Source organism: Centroberyx gerrardi, chromosome 18 (genome assembly GCF_048128805.1).
Source record: "Centroberyx gerrardi isolate f3 chromosome 18, fCenGer3.hap1.cur.20231027, whole genome shotgun sequence".
Taxonomy (NCBI): domain Eukaryota; kingdom Metazoa; phylum Chordata; class Actinopteri; order Beryciformes; family Berycidae; genus Centroberyx; species Centroberyx gerrardi.
This window is the reverse complement of record NC_136014.1, coordinates 27958377-27981419: the sequence shown is the minus strand read 5'-3', so window position 1 is coordinate 27981419 and position 23043 is coordinate 27958377. Positions and strand designations below refer to the sequence as shown.

The 23043-nt window shown below is 42.0% G+C and overlaps 1 protein-coding gene across 6 annotated transcripts; it reads right to left on the bottom strand.

Moving 5' to 3' along the window:
- Window positions 1–1636: 1636 nt before the first annotated feature.
- On the bottom strand, window positions 1637–21770 carry cep43 (centrosomal protein 43). Of its 6 annotated transcripts, none has more exons than XM_071913341.2 (20): window positions 21630–21770; window positions 20651–20704; window positions 20504–20558; window positions 18482–18570; window positions 17343–17480; window positions 16585–16614; window positions 15646–15702; window positions 15399–15469; window positions 14941–15002; window positions 14088–14149; window positions 13571–13651; window positions 11548–11601; window positions 9239–9456; window positions 8639–8692; window positions 5305–5388; window positions 4690–4802; window positions 3640–3714; window positions 3287–3320; window positions 2956–3043; window positions 1637–1829 (listed from the first exon to the last, which is right to left on the bottom strand). In XM_071913341.2, exons 1-20 carry the CDS (start codon window positions 21711–21713, stop codon window positions 1749–1751), a joined length of 1584 nt encoding a protein of 527 aa, XP_071769442.2. In that variant the 5' UTR covers window positions 21714–21770; the 3' UTR covers window positions 1637–1748. The 6 variants fall into 6 exon arrangements, with proteins under 6 accessions (XP_071769442.2, XP_078146043.1, XP_071769444.2 ...); XM_078289917.1 differs by having other exon boundaries at window positions 16585–16611; XM_071913343.2 differs by lacking the exon at window positions 5305–5388.
- Between the last annotated feature and the right edge of the window lie 1273 nt (window positions 21771–23043).

Below are 23043 nucleotides of genomic sequence, written 5' to 3'. Positions count from 1 at the left end.
CAAAGCATGGAAACACTATTTTGACTTGTGGATGTTTCTATACACAATAAAGACATAGAAAATCAATATATCTTATTTATTTATATATATCTTTATTGGGTTTCCTGACTGAAACCACTGAATGATGCTCCCCACTCACTGTGAACGGATGGATCTGGGAGTCAGACGGGGTTCCTCGAGGTCAGTCCTTGCTCCACTTCTTTTCCCTCTATGCTTCCTTTCAGTAACATTATGTGAAGACATGGTGTCAATTTTCACAGCTATTCTGATGATATCCAGCTGTATATTTCAGTATCACTGAGTCCCAATCTCTCTGCTCAAACTTTGGATGAGCAAAAATCTTCTTAAGTTAAATGGTGATAAATCAGAGAGATTCAGAGAGAAACATTTCTCTCCACTGTAAGGAATAAAATGAATATTGTGCTTTTTATATGAATGGCATACTCTGTTCTTTGTTCTCAGAGTAGGGTATCTTTTTTTCTCTACATACCATGGTGAGGTAATCAGTATGTATGTGTGTACGTGTACTATATATGGTTATGTGTGGTTTTGAGTGATCCTATAGGTAGACACATAGTTAAGAAGCCCGAACTGTGGGTTGTCTTTGAGCCAAGTGGGTTTGGGAAAAATGTTACCAAATTGTGAAAAGGAGGCAAAAAATCAAATCAAAACCAAAATGCATTCTATCATCAGGAATATAGCAGAACTGTGATGTTTTGTCCAGCAGGCTGATGCAGAGGTGAATGCATGCTTTAACCTGACTGGACGCCTGCAGCGGTCTCCTCACAGCTCAGTGCAACAGAAATAAGTAAAAAATGCAGCAGCAATAGTTTTAACCAAAACTTAAAAAAGGTCTCATATTACTCCAATTCTTGGATCCTTAACTTGCTTTAGGATAAAAAAAAACTCTTTCCTTACAAGAAAAGATATGAAGAGGCTTTCATTTTCGTTTTATGCAGCCAGACCACATCAACACATCACTTCCTCTATAAATACTTTCAAATCTAGACATACAATCTACACACATCAAGATCTGTCAAGTCTGTTTCTAGTTGAAGTTCTTCAGCATCAATACCCTTTTATTTTCTTGTAATCTGTTTAGAAAACATTATGCAATTGTAATGCTTTGTGGTGTATTTTGATGAATGATGATTTGTATGAAAAGTGCTTTATAAATAAATATTATTATTATAAATTAACTATAAGAGTACCATAGACATGCTAAGTCCCTACAGTAATACTACAGGATTATAGATTTTTTGTGTTTATGTTAGCCTACCTGTTGTTCAGCTGCTCTGTAGTGTGTTATCTGTCCCGTCAGCTGTGTGTCTGTAAATGAATAAACTCTGGACTCTCCTGTTTATTGTACCAGGAATAGAAGACACTGACTGACGTGACCGCCACGCCTTCCCAAACAGCCAAACTGGTTGCAGCTTATCATGAATTAAGCGCTTGTTTCAGGAAGGAAGAGGAGAAGTGGTGTTGTCTCATTGATGTCCATCTGTTTCTGAAATTATACAACAGAGTTCAAGAACCCAGAGGCCGTGAAACTCACTCAAAATACTGAGAAAACTTTACATTCAAGTAAGAAAAAAAAGTTAAAGTTGTGAAATAACAGTCTGCAAAAACCATCCTGTCAAATAGCAGTGATTTTATTAGCTCCATGAAACTGTACAGACATAAATATTGACAGTAGAAAGAGATGCATGATGGGAAGGTGAGGTGAGGTGGCTGATGGGAAGGGAAGGTCAGGCCACCTCCTCCATGTAGTCGGCTCCGTGACTCTGACTGAGCTGAGAGACGCTCAGGTCCTGGGTGCTTTCATCAAACTGAAATTAAAAAACAGACAAGTCAAATTTTTACTTTACATTTTTTTCTTCTTATTTAACGATTGAAAACATATCCTCGTTTCTGATTGGGTGAAACATGGTGGAAGCGACTGTAAAGTACCTGATGAACACCTGTGGCCATTTAACAGTTCAGTTAAATATTAATGTGCAACATTTTGTTGCTGTTTTGTTGTTTTATTATGCAGTGTTGTCTTTTGAATTACCTTGTCTATTGTGTGTTTTGTATAATGATGAAAATGAATAAAACTCTTAATATAAAAAATAAAATAAAATAAAATATTAATTTGCAACAGGTTCTTATGTTTAGCTTAGCCACCATTTAGTTTAGCTGCTGTTCAAGAACTATATTGCTTAGCGGAAGAATAATATTCATTATGATTTAATTATTATTGATTAAAAGATTTAAAAAAAAGATTAAAGAAGATAATTGAACATTTGCATTCGTTCTGCAGCCAGTAGAGGTCGTGCTTTACACAAATCTTAAAACAGCTAAGATGGTTTTACTTCACTTTGCATTTTGACAAATGATACTTAGCTGGTCTAAAACCCCTGTAAAGCAGTTTCAGCCGGCTTATTTGATCACCTTACCATCAATAAATCATCAGCACATAAATGTAGAGACATTAGGATAATTATGGTTAACTGCCTCTACTCTGCATCCTCCATAGTTTCTCCACCTGGTGGATCTGGAGGGAAATCTGCTGGATCGCTTTACGGCACAAAACAGGAAGAGGTTCTTCTTCTGTTCTTCCAGAGCAAACGGAGCTAAAGCTGAAAGAGTTTCTGGCAGCAGATGGTGGAAGGAGGGAAAGGAAGATGGAGAAATCACTTCCAACATGTTGATCCTCTTCAGGGAGGGGGAGGGGGGGGCAGGAAGCAACGGGGCTGATGGGAAATGTAGTCTTAATGTGGAGAAACACTAGAACTAACAATACTACTGGAGTGAGATAGAGGAGAACAATCACCTCCATCATGCTCTCACTGGTTTACAGTCAGTATACCAAGATAGCAATATGTGACAGTGACATATTGATCATCATGATACACAGAGAACATTTAAACAAATCCTGATTGGGTGACTGGATTAATTTCGGGGTCTGGTCACCTTCTCGCTGTTGTCCGGTCCCTCGATGGAAACCTCCTCGATCTCCTCCCCGATACTCAGCTCGCTCTTGGAGAGATCCGACCGATGACTGGAGGAAACCAAAAATACACCGTCAAACCAGTTCGACCAGCACTCCCATGACTGGCATCTGGTACTCCGACTCGCTTTGTTTCTTTTGTGTGAGATGGTTTTATAAGCATCTTTCCATCTCACCAGCACGAGTGATTTCTTTCTCAGTGTTGTATCAGTTTCATATGTGCTAGGAATTATACTCTAAACTCTATGTAAAAACATGTGAAAGAATTGAAAAATGACATTACGCCAGCCTTACCTGTTAAAGTCATCGTCATATTCAACATCATCATCTGTGGGAAGAAAGAAGAGTTTCAAAAAACGGCGTGCAAAGAAATATTCAGCGTGTCAACAGGAACATTAAGGCAACACTTCACTGTAGTGTACTGATTCTGTTTTAGCATTCATTTGTTTAACTGTAAAGGAAAATACAACCACTGTATTGAGGTCAGTCTCTTTGAAATAGTCTCAAATAGTAGTAGCAGTGCTAGTCTATGTCCAGACTGTGGAAAAATACAGGGAATCAGACAGGAGGCCAATACACTTTCATGTCACTGAGACTGAACTGGGTTTACGTTAAATAAGTCGAACAGCCAAACCAACCCAGCGTACCCAAAAGCAGAGATCCAGTTTTATCGTTCATCGCCTTCAAGTCTCTGACTCCCTTCTCTCTGGAGTTTGAGTTTCCTACAAGGAGCCGAGACAGGAAGAAAACGTCAGACTGGGAAGGTCGAGACAAGTTTGGTCCAGTTAAGATAAGACACAATCTACCCATCAGCCTCTGCTTCAGTACGCAGCTCCTGCAGAACACACAGCAAGTCTGTGCAACAACAGATTCCAATACTTTGTGTTCTTTAAACCAGACTTTACTTTCAACCACAATCAGCAGCATTTTGTGAGTATTTCTGAAAATGGGTACTGTAGCATAAAGTAAGGATGCACTCAAACAACCTCAAAAACAGGATGTGTAGAGTAGAGTAGAGTTGAGTAGAGCAGTAGAGTACGGATAAGGTGGAGCAGAGAAGAATAAAGAAGATGGCACAGAACAGAGTAGAACAGACTACGATAGAGTTGGGTAGATTTGAGCAGAGTACAGTAGAGCAAGGTAGAGTGGGCCAGTGTAGAGCCGAGTAGAGTCGAGCAGAATAGAGTAGAGTAGAATAGAGTAGAAGACGGTAGGTTAGAGTAAGGTGGAGCAGAGAAGGAAAGAATAAAGAAGATGGCACAGAACAGAGTAGAATAGACTACGATAGAGTTGGGTAGATTTGAGCAGAGTACAGTAGAGCAAGGTAGAGTGGGCCAGTGTAGAGCCGAGTAGAGTCGAGCAGAATAGAGTCGAGTAGAGTAGAAGACGGTAGGTTAGAGTAAGGTGGAGCAGAGAAGGAAAGAATAAAGAAGATGGCATAGAACAGAGTAGAATAGACTACAGTAGAGCAGGGTAGGTGTGAAAAGAGTACAGTCGAGCAGAGAAGAATAGAGTTGAGTAGAGTCAAGTAGAGGCGGGTAGAATAGACTTGAGCAGGATGGAGGAGAGCAGACAGGCTATAGTAGAGTTGAGTAGAGCAGAAGAGAACAGAGCACAGTACCACTCCTACTAACTACCCAGTTCTTCTATTTAGACTATTACTTTAAATAAATCAGTATCTGTGGTTTTATTCTCACCGTTGCGGCTGCGGCTGGGCTCGGAGGTGCTGCCGGCCCCTCCGGGCCTCGGGACGTCCGGCTCTGACAGGGACCCTGCCGGACTCTCTCTGGCCCCGGACGCCTCCGTCTTCCTGGGAAACAACCGGCACAAACTCTGCTTCAGTCTGGGCAAACACACAGCCGGGGACGCAAACCTACGCTAGCTGCACTGACGATTAAATGGCATCCAACTGACGAAAAACAGTGAAAATCTGTAGCTGGGTCTCCATCCAAGGATTTTTGTGAATTATGATGTACTGAATTAGAAAAGCTGAATGGAAACGGCATATTGCAATAAAATGCATTGAAGACCCTTTCCATTTTGTTCCGATGGATGAGTTTTCAGACATAGCGCCGTTTTTCATTGAGGAAGACGATTTATTTGCTTCAACACAGCTGATGGAAACGCATCTGATTTGTGACAATTGAAAAGTTCAGGTAAATTTCACACAGAGAGAGAGAGAGAGAGAGAGAGAGAGAGAGAGAGAGAGAGAGAGAGAGAGAGAGAGAGAGAGAGAGAGAGAGAGAGAGAGAGAGAGAGAGAGAGAGAGAGAGAGAGAGAGAGAGCGAGAGAGAGAGACACCTGCAGCTCACCTGGGCCCATGGCTCTGTTTGTGACTGTGTTCAGAGAGAGGATCGTCTTGCTCGCCCTCTGAGTCACTGGCCAGGACAGACAGACTGAGCCCAGAGAGAGAGAGAGACAGAGAGAGACCAGACATAAGAACAGAGTAAACACACACACACACACACACACACACACTCAGAGCACTAAGCTACTATGCACACCCATGCAGAAAGTAAGTTTAGGTGGAAGTCAGAGGTTAGTTAAAGGGAAACTCCACTCTAAAAATCAGAATTCATGTTCTTCCTGCCGTCCAGGACAGCTGAGTGTTCGGCAGAGAGTCGTTCGTGTTCGCAAAGTGAAAAACGAGAGTGAAACAAATCCTAGAGCTGCTTCAACACTGTGTATTTGTTTATCTTCTCATCTATATCCTGTATCCTCCTCTCTGCTGCTGCAGCGACCCAGTTTGAGATCATTAAAGTTTCATCTCGTTGGCAGTGAATGGTAATCTGACTCTGTGGAGAAAGCGAGAGCCTCCAGGGGGATTTTACACTGATATGGACACTTGTTTCTCTTCTGATCTTTTGATTCACAACCTCAAACAAACGCTCTGTGAATCCACAAAACAGTCAGTCTCCCATTCACCACCAATGGAGCAGCTTCAGGTTTTGTCTCTTAATTAGAGTCTCATAGCAGATAAAAAGGAATAGCAGATATAATTTTAGGGTGGAATGTCACTTTAACTGCATGGTAGCTGTGAACAATCTGTTCCATTTCTACGCAGACAAATCACAACAGATAAAAACCGATGACTCGTTTTTAAAGCAGCAGGCAAATGGCCCAAACTGCCCCCCCCCCTCTCAAATGCATGCTGGGAAATCAATAGCAGACATAACACAAACGCTGGCAAATGTTTGCAGTTGGTAAGTTAGTCAACACTACAAGTAACCAATATCTAGTCAAATTTAAACATCTAGTTAGCTGCTAAAATAGGGAAAGTGGCTGGTGCGTTTTGGAATCGACCACCCACTGTGTCGTTAATTACATTAATTTAACTTCCTGCCATGCTAAGATGTGAGTCATCCGATTGGACGGTGGACGGGTCGACCGTGCAGACTCACTCGTTGAGGCTAGTGCCTCGCCTCATGGGGGAGACGACTGGCCCAGAGAGACACTCCTCCCTCAGAGACACAACACTGTAGGGTTAGGAAGGGTGAGGGACAGGTAGGACAAGGCAGGAAGGACAAGGTAGGGACAGGTAAGACGAGGTAAGGATACAGAGAGGATGAGGTAGGGACACAGGGAGAAAGGGCAGACAGGTAGATAGGTAAGAAAAGGTAGGGAAACAAGAACAGGGACGACAAAGTGGGGACACGGAAACAGGATGAGGTGCAAAACCAGGTAGGACAGGTAAGACAAGGTAAGGATACAGAGAGGATGAGGTAGGGACACAGGGAGAAAGGGCAGACAGGTAGATAGGTAAGAAAAGGTAGGTAAGAAAATGTAGGGAAACAAGAACAGGAACGACAAAGGGGGGACACGGAAACAGGATGAGGTGCAGAATGAGGTAGGACAGGTAAGACGAGGTAAGGAAACAGAAAGGATAAAGTAAGACAAGGTAGAGACACAGGGAGGAAAGGACAGGTAGGCAAGAGTAGAGAGTCAGGAAGACAGGTAGGATACGTTAAGGACTCAGGGATACAGGTAGGGCAAGGCAGGGATAAAAAGACAGGTGAGACAAGATCAGGACACAGAAAGGATAAGGTAAGACAAGGAAGGAAACCAGAGAGGCAGGGAAACCAGGACAAGGTAGGGATACAGGAAGATAGGTAGGATAAGATAACACAGGGACAGGTAAGACAGGGATACAGGCCACAGGGAGGATAAGTTAGTTATAAGAGTAGTATAATAGTAGTAATACTATAATAGTATAATAGTTATAATAAGACAAGGTAGGGAGGCAGAGGGGATGAGGTAGGAAGAAAGGGAGACAAGGTAAGGACAAATACAGATAAGGCAGGGAGCCAGGTAGGATGGGTAAGACAAGGTATGCATACAGGGAGACAAGGAGGACAAGGTAGGAATACGGGGACAGGTAACAGAAGGTATGGACAGAAATACCGGTAACACAAGGTAGGGACTCGGGGCAACAGGTAGGATGAGGTAGGGATACAAGGACAGGTAGGACAAGGTAGGGACATATGGTGAATTACGCAAGACAAGGTAGAGAGGGACAGAGAGGACAAAGCAGGGAGTCAGGAAGACAGGTAGGACACAGGGCGACAAGGACAGGTAGGACAAGCAGAGACAGGATGTTTAAGACAAGTTAAGGGACACAGGAAGACTCAAGATTCAAGATTCAAGAAAACTTTCAGGATGAGATGTGGAACCAGGCAGGACAGGTAAGACAAGACATGGATACAGAGACATGTAAGACTAGGTACAAGATGGCATGGAGGACAAGATAAGGACTCAGGGATACAGGTATGGGGACGCAGGGATATAAGGGAAGGTAAGACGAGGCAAGGACACAAGGACAGGTAGGATAAGGTTGGGAGCCAGGTTGGACAGGTAAGACAAGGATACAGGGACAGATAGGACAAGGTAGGGATACAGCGACAGGTGAGACAAGGTAGGGACACAAGATGACAGGCAGGACAAGGTAAGGGCTCAGGGGTACAGGTAGGGAGACGTAGGGATATAAGGGAAGGTAAGACAAGGCAAGGACACAAGGACAGAGGTTGGGAGCCAGGTAGGACAGGTAAGGGGAAAAGTAAGACAGGTAAGGACAAGACAGAAAAACAGAGAATAGGGAAAGGGAAGGGAAGACAGAAGAAGAGAAAAGAAGGGAGACAGCACAGGTAGGAAAGTCCAAACTACAGAGAAGGTACAACAGAACAGAATGGAGCCGAGCTCTGACCAGGACTGGGCAGGATCAGATTTCATGTAATGGGATTCCTATAATCTGATTACAAAAAATGACGACTGTGATCAGGTACAAAGTACAAAACCGCAGTCAAGAGATTAAAGGCCAATTTATGATTCTGCGTCGAAGTTCCGCCTTAGCTACAGATTACGTGACTCATTGCGAATGTTTTCAGCAGGTAATTAATGATTTGCAATGGATCAATTTGGAACATAGTCCTCCCAAACCCGGCTCCAGCTACGGGACGGGCTGCTTCATGTAACAGGGCGTCTGCAGGTTTCATCAAGGTAAATACAAGACTTTTCAGACATTTTAAAACTTTTCAGGACCTGCAGACATCCTGTATTACTGAGGTACAGATGTCATACAAACATCTACCTCCTTTTTTTTTTATTTTCTGCCCATGATAATGTCCTGTGATTTTACAATAAGATACTTACTCTTTCTGACTGTTTGTTCTCACGGATGTATCCTTGTCTCCCAAGGGAGAAGTACTGCTTCCATAGGCGGCAATGGAAAACAGAACAGAAAATCTCACCCTTAATCTTGACAGACCAGACAGTGAGTCGATCTGGGACTGAGTTTTGCTTCTCTATGTATCAGAGAAAGAGAAATGCTGGCTAAAACACCTATTTAGAAATTAAAATTAGCTCTGCTTTCATAAATGCTGACTGTGATTTGCTCAATACCACTGCATTCAAGATAAACTTCCATTATTGTCAGTTAGGTATTTGCCACCAGTAAATTGTATATTGATCCTAACAGAGGAGGCACTCAGCAGGAAAAACAAGCTTGCATGGTTTGCTCTCGTGTTTACAGATTCACTTTCACTGTGTTGTAGTAGTTTCTTTTCTAAGTGTATGACAGCCAGACATAAATACTGCTTGCTGATAGTAGTGGCTACAGCCACTTGTCATGACAAACCTGCACAAAATGCAATTGGCAGTGTTTTTTATGACAAATATGTGCCATAGTGTGAACACAGCCATAGTTGGTTCTTATTTGTCCTCCTGGAGGCCAAACCAGTCAGATCTCCTCACCAGCCGTAGGTCTTCTGTGGTTTGGGCAGGGGGTCGTCGAAGAAGGAATCTCCTTCGTCCGGGTCTTCCTCCACCTCCAGCTCCAGGTCCAGCACCCTCTTCAGGCCGGTGGACGAATTTCTGCTGTCTCCAGATGCCTCGCTGTGCCTGGATCCCAGCGGGAAGTCTCCTTTACCCAGAGAGTTTACACTGCTGTCGCTGCGGTTCAACTCCATGCCCTGCTCAGCAGCACGACAACACAACATGCAACACATACAACAGAGTAGGTTCATGTTCAAGTGTTGCAATGGTCATACATTTGGCAACCTTTAGGGTAATGTAGATGGGTAACGATCCTAGCAACAGGCAACAAAGTGAGCCACAGGGTCGAAAATCTATCCAGACTTTTCTTGGTAACAAGATGCTGCAATAGGATTAAAGTAACTTGGGAACTGTTGCCCAACAGAGTTGCCCAAAACATTGCACTGTGCATCACTGCCTTCAGGCCCATGATCTACAGGCAGCAATTTGTGTCAAGGTAGTTCATAAACTTTGTCAGCAACTATGACCGATATTTTTCATGACATACTTGTTAATAAAGCCAGATAGATTTTATACAACGGTTAGTTTCAACCAAGTAATCTGTGCGGTCAAAGACACATCCCAACCATGCTGATAATTCCCTTTACTGGTTGCTATGCTAACTCTTGTGATAACCATGGAGCCCATGGTTTCCTGTTCTTATGTATGTACACTTCTTTGGAGAAAACTTTTCAGTAGCAACACAGTGATGGGTCATGGGATTATTGCAATTATTCATATAGATTTTGTCACAGTTGTAAATCCAAATCCTGTTGCTGTTTGCCGATCTACATTGCCTTGAAGTGTTGCGTGTAAATCATGGGTTTTGGCGTTTGTTGGGAAGATTGAACTGCGTGAACTATCCAAACAGGCAGGTTAGTGTAGCAGGTGATGAAATATATTACAGATCCCCATCATAAGTGACTTGGGTCTAGTGTTCTGCTTTCACAAAACCAGTCTTAGCAAAGTTAAGCAGAATATAGGGCTGCACAATTATGGCAAAAATGATAATCCCGATAATTTTGCTAAATATTGTGATCACAATTATTAATCATGCTTATTTGTCTCAGATTCAGAATCTTATTACATTTTTGCAACTTATTTTCACTTTTTTCAGTGCAGTATTTCTAAAAGTAGCAGCAGGTAGAAAGTCTTGTTTTCACTCTTACTGTCTTACTGTTGTTATTGTGTCCTTATTTACTAAATTGGCATTTACTGAATGCAATGATAAATAATAACTACGTTATTACTTTGGGGCGTTATTACTTTATTACTTTCCAGATGCCAGACAATGATCCACTATTAGGAACTAAAACTTTTTTCTCCAACGTCGGGCTGATCCGTTCTTTTTCACTTTGCTCATCGCTCCGTTATTCCTCAGCTCTATGTAAGATTTCTCTGCTGCTTCTCCATCTGAACTTTGGTTTTCGTCACATGATGCACACTGAGCATTCAAGGGATGTGATTGGTCAGGAGTGATGGAAGCACTTGATATACCACACTGGGACTGTCAGGGGAATTGGAAATATATTGCAGAATCACACAATCATAAAATCATGGACACATAAAATCACAGTATACCGTTATCTACAATTAATTGTGCAGCCCTAGTGGAATAGTTAGTAAGACATGCACATGAGGTACATTTGTGGTGAATCTCAGCAGTGGAGAGCATTTATCTGTATGTGCGTGTATGATTAATATCACTGAGACAGCCAGCTCATTGGTTTAACAGCAACAGCAAATCAGGTCAACCATGGGACTGAGCACTGTGGGAATACACATCATCTTCCTACACACTCTCTTTATCTAAATTACCCCCTTTTTCCACATCTTAATTTCTCAAAAGGATTTGAATATTTAGGTCAGTGTTCAGTATGATGTCTGCTAATAGCGTATAGGGCAATAAGACTCAACTAGGCCATACTATTCTATAGATGATTGTTCTCCCCAGTAATATCACAATTTGTGAAATGAAAGTGGCTCCACATCTAAATAAAACGTGCAGTCATTGGTATGGGGACTGAATAAGATTTACTGTGCTTTTACCTTTTTGGACAATTCACAAACTTTTCAAAGCCTGGAAATTATCAAATTAATTATCAGAGATTTGGTTTTCACTCTCTGTTCACTCTGTTTTCACCACTAGGCAGCAAGTGATTTTTGTTGTGACAGTGACTGACAGCACAGTACTGACATTCCCACGGTTGAGCTGCTAATACATCTACTCTACTCTTCATGCTATTTACCTTGGCAGCTCTCTGTTCCTGTCCTCTCTGCTTATGGCCTTTATACCTGGGGATCTGGGCATGAGAGTGACAAGGCAGCTATCAGATTCTGGAAACCTTACAGTGACCATCAGCTTCTAGAAATATTAACATGACTATCAGCTTCTAGAAACCTTACAGTGACCATCAGACTCTGGAAACATTAAAGTGACCATCAGCTTCTAGAAACATTAAAGTGACCATCAGCTTCTAGAAACATTAAAGTGACTATCAGCTTCTAGAAACCTTACAGTGACTTAACTTCTAGAAACCACACAGTGACTATCAGCTTCTAGAGACCACACAGTGACTATCAGCTTCTAGAAACCTTAAAGTGCCTTTTAACTTCTAGAAACTTTAAAGTGACTTCTAACTTCTAGAAACCACACAGTGACTATCAGCTTCTAGAAACCTCACAGTGACTTAACTTCTAGAAACCACACAGTGACTATCAGCTTCTAGAAACTTTAAAGTGACTTCTAGCTTCTAGAGACCACACAGTGACTATCAGCTTCTAGAAACCTCACAGTGACTTAACTTCTAGAAACCACACAGTGACTATCAGCTTCTAGAAACCTTAAAGTGCCTTTTAACTTCTAGAAACTTTAAAGTGACTTCTAACTTCTAGAGACCACACAGTGACTATCAGCTTCTAGAAACCTTAAAGTGACTTTTAACTTCTAGAAACTTTAAAGTGACTTTTAACTTCTAGAAACTTTAAAGTGACTTCTAGCTTCTAGAGACCACACAGTGACTATCAGCTTCTAGAGACCACACAGTGACTATCAGCTTCTAGAAACCACAGAGCAGCAGCTTGCTAAAGCAGAGCGTTGGGTTTGAGGCAAACTACAAGACAACTACAGGTTACTGACCTCTTCTTCCTGCCTCAGACAGCATGGAAACAAAGCGTTCTTTTAACATCAACAGAGTCTTAAAAAGCCATTCGGACTTGATTCTTTGCAAATGTTACAGCAGATTTGTTTCTCTTGCATCATTACTGCAGGAAGTTGGATCTGGTATCAGAGAGATCACGGCGCAAACCTTGGTGACACTTCACTTCTTTCATGAAGCCAGTCATATTTTAAGACTACAGGCACTACTCTGTAATGCATTAAGACATGTACAACAGTGTGTGCATTACAGCATATTATTAAATGACTTTGTTTTGTTTTGCTTTATACTCAATTCTGATTGGCCAATGAAGACATTCTGAGGTCTGTTATTTCTGAATAGTCCTGTGCAATTTATTGATTTTTAATCAAATTAACTAACTGGTGCCTCTTGCGGCAAAAGGCATCACTGCTTGGTTACTGCATGTTAAGCTAGCAAATTGTTTTAGCTTGTAGAAAAATAATTTTAAATCAACATTTTGTGTCAAATAATTGATGTCTTTGGTAAATAGCTGTGTAATAAGCAGGATAATGTACAGCGAGCCTCTGCTTCACGTTGGGGTCTTGGTTCACCTGTTGAGACTTATTTTGTGATAATGACCGACTCGCTGTACCTTAACCCCGACATACGATGAGTGTAACGTTACTGCGCTCATAATATTCTCATGTGCTTATGAAGCCTTATAATGCGTTATGAGCAACACTTCAAGCAAAGTGTTACCCAGACCTTTGTATTTTTTTGAATATAAAATCTCAAAGCAGTTGAGAAAATAACATCCCAATCATGTTTAACAGTTTAAGTTCAGTTCCCATGATGCACTCCTGCATGCAACAGTAAAGCCTCAGCTGTAGGGCCCTATGTTGTCCTTTTAGCGGAAAAGAGGAATAAAGGTTTAAAAATGGATTTCAGACATGAAAACGGACAGACAAATGATTACAGGTATCGTTAGAGTGTAAAAACACAAAGCAAAATAAATTCAGAAATGGGGATAAATAGAGATCATATGGCGGTACACAGGGGATTAAAGGAGTTATTTCATGACACGGCAACAGAGGCGGTGATGAAAGACAGCTGACACTTGGACTCTAACGTCGGGCGGTTTAACCAAACGCACCTTACTGGCGAGCGATGTGGCGATCTTCTCCTCCGTGAAGCGGCTGGGAGGATGGCTGAGCTCAGCAGAGTCCTGAACCACCTGAGGAAGGACGACACCGTTAGACACCACCAGGCCCGGAAACACATACTGGATATCCACAAGCCATAGAAGCTGATGGGTTTAAGAAAATTCACCGGCCACTTTCAGTGTTTTAGCAGCCAACTAGACGTTTAGAATAACTCAGGACTCCACATGATGGTTGGATACCTGTAGAGTGGACTGTTCACTCAAGTGTAACATCAGATAATTTGATCTGCAATAGAATTAATGCTGATAGTATTTTTATCTTTTTCAAAACAAAGTTACAAACTGCTCTAGAGGAAACTATCAAATCAAACAATTCTTAGGACAGCTGATACTTTTCAAATATTAATAGCTGCATAATAGATTTATAGAGTACATGAAGGCTTTAGGAAAACACCATGACAGTCTGGAATCAACATGACAAAGCAATAAATCACGGTCTGAATCTCACCACGCTTCTGCACTGAGCGAAGAGACGCTGATACAACCCCAGAAACTCCTGGAAGTCCACCGCTGTGGAGAAACAAGAGGATTATGACCATAAGAACCAACTGCAGACATAATTTAAAAAATATATATACACATATTGTGCATTTTTAAGGTCCAATCTTCATGTAAAAAATAGAAAATATTCTGTCTTGGTAGATGAAATGTACAAAATTACAGACATCTCTGTTTTCTAGATAAAGTACGCACATTCTCAGAATCTTATCTTGAAAACTGAATATTTGACACTAGTTTGAAATCTGCCTTAATATGGATGGACAGATCTCATCATGCCCCCTGCTGGCTGCCTCAGTCACAGCGTGCCACCTCCTCTCTTCAAACCACAGACAGATCCACAGACAGATCAACAGACAGATAGCTCAACAAGTTCATGACTTGCTCTTGGTGTCAAAGGTTGTGAGTTCCTGGTGATCCTGAGTAAATGTGCTTTGTTTGCTGTAACTCTCTTTTTCCTCTTAACGCTGCATCCGGCCGGCCCCGTCCATGACTGCTTGCAGTCCTAGTATTTACTTTATTGTTATTTACTTGATGAATTATTTCAATTAACAAGAACGATTATTTGCCAAATAAAACAAATAAAATCAAAACGAGGAAAAACAAAGCTACCACAGTATGATATTAAACACCCAGCAGCACTTTGCTGCTCCCCTGGCGACGATGTGGCTCGTACAGCAGACTGGAAGCTTTTGTAGCCCGTAATCTGAACGCATCTTTAGGGCAGTCATAACTAGGAACTAAAAACACTCACTGTACAGTAGAAGGTAGTAGTATTAATTAAAATACTACTCCAAACTTACTTTTACTGAAGGATTTGTCTGCAGCTCTGAGCTCATCACTGATGAACCTCTCCAGCATGTTCCTGCAGGTCACAGACAGACAACACACTGCATGGTGACAACTAGACTAATGTTGCATTACTGTACAACTGATCAGTGCTACACTGGCTGTCTATGGGAAGCCTTCTTTCAGTGGAGAGTTTTACTTTAGTTTAGTTTAGAGTTTAGTGTCAGCTTTTCCAACCTGACAAGCAGAAAATTCTGGAGGAAACACTGAATACTTTGCCATGAAAATGATCAGTTTTAAAGATACTGGATCAGAACAAAGCATTGGTATTCACCTGCAAAAACCAAGATCAGATGAACCCAAACTACCTACTACATGCTAACAACACATACTACACAATTAAATTACCTAATTGTTTGTTTGCATACATATCTTAATATCATATCTATCTATCATACTGCTGTAGACCTACTTGCTAAAACTGGGGAACAGATCTGCGAAGACAGATTTCAGGTCTTGTTGTCCAACCGAGCCGCTTCTGTCCTGTAAGAGAAAGACACACATCAACACCTCAACAAACCGGGCTGTGATTGGCCAGAAGACGACTGATTAGATCAACCAAAGTCACCCACACACACACACACACACACACACACACACACACACACACACACACACACACACACACACACACACAGTTTAAGGCTTTGGACATTCACCCTGTCGTAAGAATCAAACTTCTTCCTGGCGTCTGCGGTCTGTTTTGGGGAAAGTTCCTATATGGGGACAAAAAGGGAAGAAGGTTCATGTAAAAGCAATAATACTGACAGCAGTATACATCTAAAATGCTACATATCCATTTTGAAAAAAAAAATTGTTACTTCATGTTCATTTCTCATTAAAAAAATAAATTATAATAATACAACCTTTAACATGTTTTGAGTCCATAGTTATGGACTGAAAATGGCTGATAACTTCAGTAATGTAAAGTATTGAGTTTTCCTTTCATGCCAACAGTCATTTTGTCAGAGTCGCTGTCACATTGTTCTGATGGATTTGTCATCGACTCCCCTCGGGGATTTTAAACTACTTCTAAGAAATATGGAGAGAGCGTCTGTGGGGGTTTGTTCTTGTACATAGTGCCTAAAATCTGGCTACCACTTTGGCACTTTTGCACTTATCACTTTTATGATTGTGATCTATCTTGTCTCTGTGGTGAATGTCCTGTCTGTCTGTAACTTTGTGCTGTACTGCTGCTGCTGCCGACCGGGTCTCTCTTGAGAACGAGACCCCGTGTCTCAGTGAGATTGCCTGTCTAAATAAAGGTTTAATAATAAATAATAAAAAAGTATTATTAGTTAGTATTAGTATTGATAGTGATCTGAAGATGATTAGTAGTTAGTATGTATATTGATAGTGATGTGAAAAGTATTACTAGTTAGTATTAGTCCTGATAGTGATCTTGGAGCCATGAGAGTCTCTGCTGCTTCACAGCAGAACCGGGACAGGCAGACTGATCAACAGGAAACCCACGCTCTGCCTCATTCATCTGAGTAGTTCCACTCTAACGTCACTCTGCTGTCTGCTGACCCAGATAACACCCTGCAGGGCTGAACCACACACACACACACACACACACACACACACACACACCTCACCTTGGGAATATGTGCAGGCTTGTCTCCCTGCTGACAGATCAGTGGGTCAGGTTCACATAAAGAGAGAGAAGACAATAGAGAAATTAAGATGACATTAATTTTAACGACATTAATACAGCAGTGGGCCGACACAGCCAGAAAACAAATGAGACAGGGGAAATATTCTCATAAACCCCACACACCTATAACCCCACACCAACCCACACACAACTAGAGCTGGTGTTCAAAATGAGACTTTTATAATAGTAAAGTTTCCAAAGAAAAGCAGTTTTAGCATTTTATCACTACAAAACGGGGAGCTGACGCACATGGAAGTCAAATAAAAATCCCCAAACTCTACAGGTTAAGGCTGAATGATTATTGCTAAAATGATCTCATTACAAATCATGATTATTAGCCTTGTTGACATGGGAAACAAAATTATTTTGCTGCACTTTCATGGTAACAGTTACTTTCAATCTAAATCATTTACACAAACACAAGATCTCAAGTCAAGACTTTAGAAACCTTTTCAAGTCATCAAAGTACAAGTCAGAGTCAAGTCCCAAGTCACCAGAACCCAAGTCAAGTCAAGTCTCAAGTCTTCTCTTCATGCATCAAGTCAAGTCTCAAGCAAATCAAACTGTGACTCGAGTCCAAGTCATGTCTTGTAATGTTGCTGATCTAGGAACTGAATCTGATCCTCCTGCCGACCTCTGAACCGCTGACTTCCCTCGGGACTCGAGCCTCATCGTGTCGGCCCTGCGGCGGAGCCTCACCTCGCTCAAGATGGCCGACTTGTCCTTGTGTCTTCCTCTCCTGGCCAGCTCCAGCAGCAGAGGAGAGTTCCTGTTCACCTCGGTCTCGGAGAAGCCCAGCTCTCTGCAGACCTGGTCCCTGCTGTCCAGACCGTTCAGCTGCAGGGAGGGAGGACAGAAACACCTGGAGTCAGAGGACGATGAAGAGGAGAGGCTTTCTCCAGCTGAACAAGACTAAATCACAATATCTTCTATTTGGACAAAATCATGATAAACAGCTTTGTCTGATCCGTTGTGTCTGTCCGGACGGGTTCAGCCAATCAGAGGCGTTCCTACGTTTGTTCTGTAGAAACTAGCGGCGAACACAGAGACGACGGTCTGACCGAAACAAAGATAAACCAGAGAAAGCCTGGTGGAGGTTTTCAGATCAGTTTCTGATTGAGTTTATACAGTAGAGTCTGTTTCTATCAAGCAGCTCCGTTATGAGCAAAGCTTCCTGTTCTTCTGCCTCGCCGCCATGTTGACGCTCACAACAAACCAACACACACACATCTATCAGCGGTAACTCTGTCTGTGTTCTGATGGATCAGTGTAAGGCAAGAATCTTGGTGTGATCTTTGATTCGGTCCTTAAAGTTGCACTTGGCAGGTTAAATTCTGCTGTCAGTTTGTTCACTGGTGGGAAATCTGCTCCACACAGGAAGAGACCGATCCAGACTGAAGAGCGAAATCTAAAACCGTCTCCTAGACCAGTGACTCTCAACCTTTTCCATATCCAGACCGGGACCCTAATTTAGTCCACATTAGAGCCACAGACCCCCATTTGATGAGATTTTGTCTCTCGGACCCAAATCTGAGAATATTTTTATTGTCAGATGATTTTGTCCAGAACTCCATGACTGTCTGTGTTGCAGGTAGAGAGATAACAGAGAAACTATGATCAGAACAGTCATTCTAATACATTCTCTAATTGTGTTAACTTCTTGTAAATTAAATAATGGCAATGTTTAACAATTCATCAGTTTGCTGGGGGACCCCCTGGAACCCCCTCAAGGACCCCTGGTGGTCCCCGGACCCCACATTGAGCACCACTGTCCTAAACAACAGAGTTTGTATTTCCCCCCCTCGCCCCTCAGCAGACAGCAGCAGTTGGAAACTCACTGAGTTGATCTCCGGCTGGAAGACGGCGAGCGTGAAGTCCAGACTGAAGACCTGCAGGAAGTCGATGATCAGACTGGCGACCAGATGGCCTGATGGGAAACAAACCAGCCAGAACAAAACGTCACATTTAGAGCTACTTCAAGAATGTCAAGTGCAACTGAATTTTACTGTGCATTCATGTACAAACTTAGTTTAACAGTTTAAAAACAAGACATCAGTACCCAGCCCTGGATGAGAAGCTTTTATATCAGAGTGACTGGTTTTAGTTTTGGTGATTCTCCTGCTGTTAATCTCAATGTCTGAGGCAGCACCTGCTTCACCCTGAAAAAGGAGGGTTCTTCAAGCGTTCTTTAGTTAGCTTACTGGTTCTACATGGAACCAAAACGACTCAAAGAACCGTCTGATTTGTTAAAATGAATAATTTGATAAATCAGAGTAAAGAACACTGCATGGCTGTTAAAAAGTTATTTTAATACAGCTGGACTGGGACGTTTCATACATTCTTAACGGTTCTTTACGGCACCATAAAGGGTTCTGCTATGGTAGAAACCATTAAAGAGCTTTTTCTGGTGCTATACAGAACCCTCTTTGTTCAGAGTGCAGTCAGACTTCTTCAGAGCAACATTCGGTCCACGGCTCCCTCCTGTGGTGAGAGGGACGAACTGAGACCTGAACCAGGTGGAACTGCAGGATCTGAGAGACTTACAACCTCCAGCGAGTCTACTTCTAATATCAGTGAAAACCCGTCATCACCAGACAGCTGCTCCTTCCTTCCAGAGGAGCAGATGGATCAAGGAGCTGTTATGATGAGACAAGTCCAGATCCTGAGGTGTTTGAAACAGGTTCAGTCCAGCAGGGATTAGTTTCAGTTTAGCAGTTTGGAGAATATTTTAGATTTAGTTGTGATTTGTTCTCACGGCCGTTTGGCTCTGAGAGGGAAATCACAGGCTGAGGCTCTTTACAGGGAAGAAGAAATCATATCCTGCCATTTTGAATAATTTACACAATGAAATTAGTTATATACCTATATCGCATGATGCAAAATGGGCTATAGATGTGATTGTAAATAAAATAATAAAGTTAATTGTAAATAAAGCTTTTTTGCACATTTAAGTTATCTGAAATGTTCTCCCATCATAGAGACTCTGGCAGTTTTGTCTTCCATGTGAAGAAATGTTTCTGTTCCTTCAGTTGTTATCTGTTGCTCAGCTGCAGTTGAAGCTGCTGTTGGAGCCGAGCAGCCAATCATGTGACTGATCACAGTTTAGACTCCCCAGTCATGTTCCCTTTGTTTCAAAACAGGAGATAAAATAAAAATAGACGTTTGATAAATCATCAGCCAGCTGCGTTCAAAGAGCCGAGTTCACTGGATGAGATTAGATCATTTAAAATGGCCGCCATCATATCAGCCTCGATTAATTAGGCCAAATGACGTATAGCCTAATGCTAATTAGATAGCTTGCATGTTGTTGTCAGACTTTGTGTTGCATAGCAACCAGAATGATGTCACGCTCCTTGTGACCTTTGACCTCATGCACTCTCTGTTAGCAGCGACGCTCCAGTCTGATCACAGCTTGAGGATAAAAATGTTCACCAAGCAGCAGCTGTTCTGCAGCCAGACAGTTCAAACAGAAAACATCTGGATGGAAAATCAGCGGGGAGAAAACCTCCTGCAGAGCAAACTGACCCGACATGACATCTGATGTTCAGCTGCTGCAGACCAGAACGTCACCTGAGGAAAATGATGGAGTGAACGAGAAACTATTGACCGTGTGCCTGTTGAGCAAGGCATCAACCCTCAGCTGATCAGGCCGGCTGGACCAGACAGCGATACCAACCCTCCTTCACCTGGAACACTGCAGTGAGGGAAGCAGGGACGAGAATTCACCTTTCTGTTCACCAGTAAATCCTACAGCTCACTAGCCAGCTCACTGTTTACCAGCCGAAGTCGGTTGGTTACGAGCCAGATATAAAGTGTCTGGTTATCAGCCGACCTGTGGCGGCCGGCAGAGATCCACTCACCTTCTCTGGTACTGAGGCATTTCTTCAGGTTTTCATTGACGAGCGGAGTTTTGTTCTGAGGAGGAGAACGAGAATAAGAAGTGGAAGTTAACATGAGCAGGTTCGTGCTGACGGCAGACAGAAGCTGATGCTGACTCCAACACTCACCTCCACCTTGTCCTGCTCATCCATCGCCAGAAACACCGCAGCTCGCATCTCTGCCTGCAGGGGAGAGAAGAGAAGAAACTGATGTGAGCCTTTAGGAAACAAACACAACACTGTCACACCAAAGTCCTGTCAAATATCTGGCAGTTTAATGCTCATTAGGGATCACACACACACACACACACACACACACACTTGATAGAACATGACTGGTGAACTTTAATGAAATATAAGCAGTCACTCTTCACTTCCAGCACACCAAGTCTTGAGTCAGGTTCTAATCAGGTCGTATGTTTCCCATGAGAAGGGAACATTACAATTAAAGATCTAATGAAACAAAAGTCCAAGGCACTCTTCTCCTCCTCGGTGAAAACCTTCAAAATAAAGGCTTTTTAAAGTTTTTCAAAGAAGAGTGCCTTGGACTTCACTTATTCAGTTACACTCCAAACCAAACAGCAGCTTCTTTGGAAGTTTTTTTTTTTTTTTGACACTTTGCACCATTTTTGCAGCACTCTCTGTTTTTCTTCTTTGGTCCATTATAGATCTTTTATTGTATGTTGGCAAGATGTTAACTCCATATTTGAGAGAAGAGCTCACATAGGGCTAAGTGCTAAATTAAACTTGAATAAAGTGGGAGAGTTAGCTAGCTGGAAACCACAACGTTAGCCTACGACAGAATAGCTAACTTAGGTGTGCTAGCTAGCTGTAGAAGACATCTAAACCTCTTTGTTTTGGAACTGTCGAAATCACTCTCAGTAACATCACTTGGCGCAAGCATCATTAAAGTGAAGTTTTGCTCCAGTAACTTTACCATGTAGCTAATGTTAGCTAAAGCCAACAGACAGGAGCCTGGCTAACGTTAGCTAGTTAGCTGACATTAGCTTAGCTAGGCCCAGCTACTGTAGCTAGTCTAGTCAGCTGATGCAGCGCGCGCCAGTTAAACGGATCTGTACCGTGACCGATATGGAAATAAGACTCAAACCTTCAGTTTGTTCAGCACTCCGTTGTTCTCCAGGTTCTGGATCAGCAGATCCCGCAGCTCGGTGTCGTCCTCCGCGGCAGACATGTTAGCTTGTTAGCTTGTTAGCTTGTTATCTTGGTGTGTACAGCGGCTACCAAGACAACCAAAACAAACTCACACCCGGAAGTTGGACGGAACACGTACGCACCGGTACGCACCCGGCACGAGCCAAAGATGAAATAACTATCAAGATGTTCATTTCCTAGTCCAGCCCTTCTTGTTAGACAAAGATACATTTATTTCCTACATTCACGTCTTTTCTCTTCTCCTATTGAGTCTCTCGTACTTTTCATGTATTCTGACAATAAATTCGACATGTTTGTCTTTTCTGTCACATATTGTGTTGTTACTGTTTAGAAACAATCCCATGACTGTTAAAATCCTATTCTTCACCCACTGAAATGCTAACTGGCTAACTACATTTAACAAAAGTCGGTCACATAATGAGACAAAAGCATATATTCTATATATATATTGTCTGAATTTGGAGAGTTTTGTGTAATCGTACCACGTAAAGGTGCACAGAATCTATTTGGCATTTTAAAGCGGGATTCACAGGATGATACTGGGTGCTACCGCTAGCTTGGCCTGTTTTGTCAATTTTGTGACCCTGAATCAAGTCACTTTTTATTGTTTTGACAGAAATAGAAAGTTATGTCAAATGTCAACACTTGGATTATTATGTTATACATTTAATTCAAAATCCAAATAAGTGAGAACAGATCTGTAGCTAGGCTATATGCTAACTTTGGTCTGTGTGTTCTGCAGGACTGAAATCTGGATGGTCTATCATCAGAAAGCAAACAAACACCAATATAAACCAAAATTTATTTTATTTTCAGAAAAGCATTAATTTATGCCTCTTTTTTCCTTAAAACACCCTCTCCTCATATAACTTACATCAGTCTGATCTCACTTACTACGATGTCTACTATGAGTTTAGGTCATACAGGTTTGACTTCATGTCTGTATTTCCATTGGCCTGCATCTCTGCACATGACCTGCACAGATTCCTCTACATATCTTGCATATCATTAATGCTAACAATGCACATTTGCATTATGGTCTCATTTCTGTCCTGAAGGTGACGGCCGACACTCTGAACATATTTCTGCATGTTTCCTCCATCTGTTCACCTGATGATGTCAGCAGCACATTTCCACCGCTGGACACATTTCTGCATCATCACATAAACCTCATATTCCCCATAATGTGAAATGCTAGTGATGCACATTTGCACCTCCACCTGCACCTGCACCTGCACCTGCAAATCTGTCAGCGATGATGCTATTAAATTATTGATTTATTTGCTGGATCATTTTCAAAATATTGTAATTATTTTCTTTATTATACTGCTTCTTCTTCTTCTTCTCCC

Excerpts from the sequence above, each read along its gene's own strand:
- cep43 (XM_071913341.2), bottom strand. The coding sequence starts at position 21,713 with ATGTCTGCCGCGGAGGACGACACCGAGCTGCGGGATCTGCTGATCCAG. Across the intron at positions 14,150-14,940 it reads AGACAAATCCTTCAGTAAAA|CGGTGGACTTCCAGGAGTTT; the intron begins GTAAGTTTGGAG and ends GTTTCTCCACAG. Across the intron at positions 3,321-3,639 it reads AACTGGATCTCTGCTTTTGG|ATGATGATGTTGAATATGAC; the intron begins GTACGCTGGGTT and ends TTCTTCCCACAG.